The sequence below is a fragment of the Eimeria tenella genome, genomic scaffold, assembly GCF_000499545.2.
Source record: "Eimeria tenella Houghton genomic scaffold, Eth_scaff15, whole genome shotgun sequence".
Taxonomy (NCBI): domain Eukaryota; phylum Apicomplexa; class Conoidasida; order Eucoccidiorida; family Eimeriidae; genus Eimeria; species Eimeria tenella.
The window spans coordinates 289446-295537 of NW_013541522.1; the positions used below are offsets into that span (position 1 = coordinate 289446).

At 46.8% G+C, this 6092-nt stretch overlaps 2 protein-coding genes across 2 annotated transcripts in view; one reads left to right on the forward strand and one right to left on the reverse strand.

Moving 5' to 3' along the window:
• The window catches only part of ETH_00030195 (fasciclin domain-containing protein, putative), a gene marked incomplete at both ends in the record, with an annotated part of 1873 nt that extends 809 nt beyond the window's left edge, over positions 1-1064 (reverse strand). The window contains 2 exons of the mRNA XM_013373501.1: positions 80-748; positions 963-1064. Of these exons, the coding sequence (XP_013228955.1) occupies positions 80-748; positions 963-1064 (771 nt within the window). The remainder of the gene's footprint in view (positions 1-79; positions 749-962) is intronic.
• Positions 1065-5143: 4079 nt separating this feature from the next.
• ETH_00030200 (uncharacterized protein) lies at positions 5144-5407 on the forward strand (the record flags this gene model as incomplete). Its single annotated transcript, XM_013373502.1, has 1 exon — positions 5144-5407. One exon carries the CDS (start codon positions 5144-5146, stop codon positions 5405-5407), a length of 264 nt encoding a protein of 87 aa, XP_013228956.1.
• Positions 5408-6092: the final 685 nt, after the last annotated feature.

Sequence of the window (6092 nt, forward strand, 5' to 3'; positions counted from 1 at the left end):
CTCTCTCGGTTTCTTCTCTCTAGGGTTTAAGGTTTAGGGTTTGGCGTTTAGGGTTTAGGGTTTAGGGTTTAGGGTTTACTTTGTTGATTTTATAAGAAGCCCCATTGAAAGTTTCGATTTTGGGGGGTTTTGAAATGACCTTGGCTTCGCCGTTGACGACGTACTCGGGGGCCTCCCCCTCCGCCGCGCCGCCGCCGCCGCCGCCGCTGCTGCTGCTGCTGCTGCTGCTGCTGCTGCTGCTGCTGCGCCTGCCGATCAGCAGCGGGGAGCCCTCCCAAGTGTCGAACTGCTGCTGCTGCTGGTCCCGCAGCGCGTCGTCGAGGTCCACCACTTGGTTGGGAATGATGTGGAATTGGAGAATGCGCCACTTGGCCTGCCAGGAGAGTCTGTGCAGGTCCAGTCCTGCTGCAGCAGCAGCAGCAAAAGCAGCATTTACTGGCATCAGCATGGTCATGTCCCGCGACTGCTCCAGGTAAAACGTCATCCCCAGCTCCTTCAGCAAGCGGTCCAGCTCCGACAGGTCCTGCGGCGCACACCGCCCAGCCGCGCTGCTGCTGCTGCTGCTGCTGCTGCTGCTGCTGCCGCTGCTGCTGCTGCTGCTGCTGCTGCTGCTGCTGGGGATTGTGGCGGTGGAGCTGGCAGCAGAGTCGTGCGGGGAGGGGCAGCAAGGGGGGAGAGAGCCTCCTGCGGAGGAGGGGGGAGGAGGGAAGGAGATGCTGCTGCTGCTGCTGCTGCTGCTGCTGCTCCCCTCTCTGTTTATATTTATTATTGAATACATTCTTTAGTGTTGTCAAGTGCTGCTTAGCAGAGGCCATTTTGACTATAAACATCCTTAAATGGAATTCTTTTAGTTATTAACTGCGAGCAAGTCGATCTTTTTAACTGCTTGAAGACAAGCAGCAGCAGCAGCAGCAGCAGCAGCAGGAAGCAGAAGGACTTAAAAGAATTAACAAAAGGCCCACCTCTTGCATGCTGGCAAGATCCTGGACAGTGACCAATTCATTAATTGCAGGGTTTTGAGCAGAGCCCCCAGAAAGGGTATTGAGGGCCCCCCTGGAGGTCATTGCTGCTGTTCTGTCGCTGTGTGCTGCTGCAGCAGCAGCAGCATTTGCTGCTCCGTTTGTTGCGGCCGCCGCCACCGCCGGAGCCGCCGCGTGCTGCAGCAGCAGCAGCAGCAGCAGCAGCCACGCAGCCGGCGACGCCGGGCCGCCCCGGGCCTCTGAGAGTCTCCCAGTCATGGCTGCGAAGCAGAGGCGCTGGCGCAGCAAAAGGCAGCAGCAGCAGCAGCAGCAGCAGCAGCAGCAGCAGCAGGGCTTCTTCAGGGGGCCGGCACAGAGAGACCAGCCAGAAGCAAATCTGAGGGGCCGGGAGACAGGCAAGGAGCAGGCAAGGAGCAGCAGCAGCAGAGGCGGGCCTTTGCTTCGACGGGTGTCTCTGCAGCAGCAAAAAGAAGCAGCAGCAAAAGACAAAAGGTGCAGCAAAAGGGCCCATGGCACACCACGGGGCTGCTTAAAAAGCGAAGAAGAGCAGCAGCAGAGAAGCAAAAGAACCACCAGAAGCAGCCCTGGGGCCCCTAGTCTTGATTTGCTGCACTTACAGAAACAACTCAGAGAGTTTCGCCCTGCTGCTGCTGCTGCTGCTGCTGCCTGTCGTCGTCTATTCGCCAAAAAGAATACTTGAGACCGCTGAAGCACCACTACACCAGCAGTTTGTAAACCTGATTGCAAATAAATAAAGAAATATAAATATGAAATCGAAAAGAAAGACAAATAGCCCAACAGCAGCACACCGCAGCCCCCCGTCCAGAGAGATATGCAGCAGCAGACCGCTGCTGCTGCCGCTGCTGCTGCTGCTGCTGCTCGTTAGCTTAGGCAGCTCCTCGTCTCTATAAACTGCAAATAGAAACACAATTATATAAATTAAATCAAAGTTTTGATACTTCACTTTTGTGTTCAAACGCAAACGCACGTTTCCGCAGCTGGTGTACGTACACCCCAGCAGCATCGCACGGTCACCTGCGATCACTTCTTTGATCGGCGGCGTGAAACAGCAAAAATAGACCCAAAGAGCATTAAATTTTGACATTTAATGATTTATTTTAATAAAATAAATAGATGTAAGGCAGTTTATTTGCTAAAGAGGGAATAAAAAGGCGAAAAATGCCGCCGCTGGGCTCTCCTCTGCAGTCTCGGTCACCTTGGCGCCTCCTAGAGCCTTCCTATTCATTTTTTTCTGTTCTTTTTGCTGCTCTCTTTTCCATTTATATTCTTTTTGGTTTCTTAAACTTTTATTTTCCTATTTCCTCCCCTTTTTCAGCTCTCTAGGCCCGTGAGCACTTGCTAGAAGGCTAGGCATTTTATTAATGCCGGGGGCTCTTTTTTGCTGCTGCTGGAGTCTCAGGCTTTGTTGCTGCTGCCCGTTTTTGCTGCTTCTCGTGTATTCCTTGTCTTCTTGCAAGCCTTTCTGGCTGCTGCAGCCTCTGCTGCTGCTGCTGCTGCTGTTGCTGCTACTGCTGCTGCTGCTCGCCTCCGTTTCTGTCCATTAGGCTTCTGCCCTTCTCCTCCATTTCGACCTCTGGCTGCGTCTGCAGCAGCAGCTTTGCTGCAGCTGCACTTTGCTGCTACATGAGCTTTTCTCTAAGCCCCAAAGGGCCCCTGCTGCTGCCCTGCTGCTGCATTTGTCTTCATGTTCTATTATTATCATTATCATTATTATTATTATTACTATTATTATTACTATTACTATTATTACTACTACTATTATTATTATTACTAGTTTCCAGTGGCGCCTCAGTGGCCTCCTAGCAGCAGCAGCAAGACAGGCAGCTGCAGCAAGTCTGAAGCTTCTTCTCCCCGTGGCATTTTCTGCTGCTGCTTCCACTTCTTTCCCTGCTTAAAATGCAGCACTTTCCTTTGCCTCAATCCCGCCCCACTTCAGCAGCCCTAGGGCCCTGCTGCTGCTGCTGCTACCGCTGCTGCTGCTACCGCTGCTGCTGCTGCTGCTACTGCGCCGCAGCCTCGGGGTCTCTCCATTAGGAGTGCCACAGACGCTATATGGAGAGCTGTGACCAGCTGCCTAGCTAGCTAGCTAGCGAGCCTGCAGTCGCAGCTGTTAAGGGGGAGCCGTGGTTAGCTGTGGCTAGCTGTGGCTAGCTACGAATGCCTGTGGGCAGCTAGGGATAGCCATGTGGCTAGCTCTGGCTAGCTGCGAACGTCTGTGATTTCGCAGGGCTAGCTGTGACTAGCTGTGGCTAGCTGTGGCTAGCTGTGGCTAGCTGTGGCTAGCTATGGCTGGCTGCAGCTAGCTGCTTCTAACTGCGTCTAGCTGCAGCTAGCTGCAGCTAGCTGCAGCTAGCTGCTGGCTTCAGCTAGCTGCCGACGCATGTAATGGGCTGAATTCTGCAATATACATTAATGTAGCTTCATAAAACTCAAAAGGTTATTTAAATTCTGAAATTAAAAACCTCTGAAAAGCAGCAACTGTTTTGACTGGCCGGTTGAGCTGAGCGTGAGGTGTACATACACCTGAAGGCCCGGGCGAGTCAGCCAGTCTGGATTGCGTCGATTTGAGCAGTTTTACACATTTAAACATAAATAATTATATTAAATATTTAAAAATATGAAAATATATATTTATTTAAGTGAATATAAACGCAAATAATGCACAAATGGTCATGTTCGATGGAGAAGTGGATTCCAGAGGTGTACATACACCCCGTGCGTCCGCACAAATGCTTCCAAATCTGTTTTATTTTTACTTATATTTACTATTAGAAACTTAATCGAATATACCAATTAAAATTGCAAATCTTTTTATGATTTTGTTTATTTACTATTAAATAATAATAGTAAGTGCTAAATATATTATTAATCTATGCACATTTATAAGTACATATTTGCTTGTAAATAAATACTAAATGCTCTTTTTATTTAATTATTCTATAAATGCATATTTGTTTACAGAAATTTTCATATTAGATGTTCTTATCTTTATATCTGTACAGCGTTGAAGTATATTTGTCTATTATATCTCAGATATCGTTTTCATTCTTTTATACAAACTAAAAATAGATATTTGCAAATAAATATATTTATATATGCATCTATATGTTGTTTTAGTCTTCGTTTATACATGTTATGAATATATATTTGTTACATCTTTTGTCTTTAATTATATTTATTCTAAATATGCAAGTGCCCATAAACACGTAATATATTTTTATTTTTAATTTATAAATATTTTAATTATATATTTGCATATTTTTTGTATTCAAAAAAGATATTTTAATATTTATTTACATACATTATTAACATAAACTTGCTCACTTTTATATTCTATGACTTGACCTTTATTTATAAGTTTGTATTTGACTCTTTACGTATATATTGAATGTCTTTAGATAAATATATATATATATATAATATTTAATATATATAACATATACATATATATATATATAAACATACTTATATATATATATATACAGTAAATATATTTATGCACATGTAATATACATATATATATGTGGCTGTGTACTCTGTGCATTTGGATAAAACAAATGCACAAATGAATAATAAAACAAACAAATAAATGAACAATAAAAACAAATGCAACAATGAATATTTCACTTTTTATTAAATGCATCGAAAATTGGCTAATTTGGGGTGTACAGACATCTGCGGATGCATGCAAGAAAGCTGCATGCAAATGCATGCAACAAAAATGGACTTTTGGGGCTTTTTTGGGATTTGATGAATTATTTATTTAAATTTCCACCAATCTAGCAGCAAAAGCTTTTGCTGCAGCAAAGAAGAAAAAAGAAAACGTTTGAATTGTTATTTTTGCTGCTTTGCTGCCAAATTGTTTTCTTTTTATCATTTTGCAAAATTGAAATTTTCAAAAAATAATTCCTTTCACTCTAATGCTCAATTGCTAAAGATACCTGCGCCTAAAGCTCGCTTTAGCAGCAGCAGCAGCAGCAACAGCAGCAGCAGTAGCAGCAGGGGCAGATATTGCGGCAGCAGACGGAACAAAAAGGAAACACACATGGGCAGTCCCGGGTGTATGCACACTTGCTAAGCAGCTAGCAGCAGCAGCAACAGCAGCAAAAACAGCTGCATCGGCAGCAGCAGTAGCAGCAGCAATGGTGAAACTGCCAGTGGCGTTGGGTGCAGCAGCAAGAGCCATCGTGCATGCAAACGGCAGCAGCAGCAGCAGCAGCACCGCGGCAGCCGTGTCACCAGTAGTAGCAGCAGCAGCAGAAACAGACACAGCAACAGCAACAACAGCAACAGCAACAGTTGCAGCAACAGCTGCAGCAGCTGCAGCAACGGGTGCAGCAGCAGCAGCAGCAGCAGCAATTGGTGTGCTCGGTGATAAACTAGTGGACCTGTCGGCAGCAAGCTGAGGTGTACGTACACCTCAGTTTATTGACTGTGAAAATTCCGCTTTGTCCAAAATTTCAGGCGGCAGCAGCGCAGCAGCAGCAGCAGCAGCAGCAGCAGGATGAGCGGCAGCAGCAGCAAAACGAGCAGCAGCAGCAGCAGCAGCAACGGGAGCAGCAGCAGCAGCAGACCGCCTCAGTTTGTGTCTTTCTCCCCATAAATCTTCAATCTTCTGCTGCAAAAGGCAATCATAATAAATTAATATTTAATTTTAAATTAAATTGCAGAAGAAAGATTCTTTGCTTCGCTACAAACTCGACCCAGCGACTGCTGGGGAAGCCCCCTGCTGCTGCTGCTGCTGCTGCTGCTGCTGCTGCTGCACGGGGCCGACCGCGAGTTCTTTGCTGCTCCTCAGAGGCTATAATTAAACGCTTGAAAGGCTTTAGCTAGCTGGCTAGCTAGCTAGCTAGCTGCTCCTTCTGACGCAGCAGCAGCTGCGGCGTTTCTAGGCGATCCTGTGTGGTTTGCTGGGGCCTGAGGACTCGCAGCAGCAGCAGCAGCAGGGTTTCTGCTGCTGCTGCTGTTGCTAGTCCTCAGGCCGCAGCAGACTACACAGGATCGCCTACAGACGCCGCAGCTGCTGCTGCGGCAGAAGGAGCAGCTAGCTAGCGAGCTAGCCAGCTAGCTGCAGCCTTTCCAGCGTTTAAT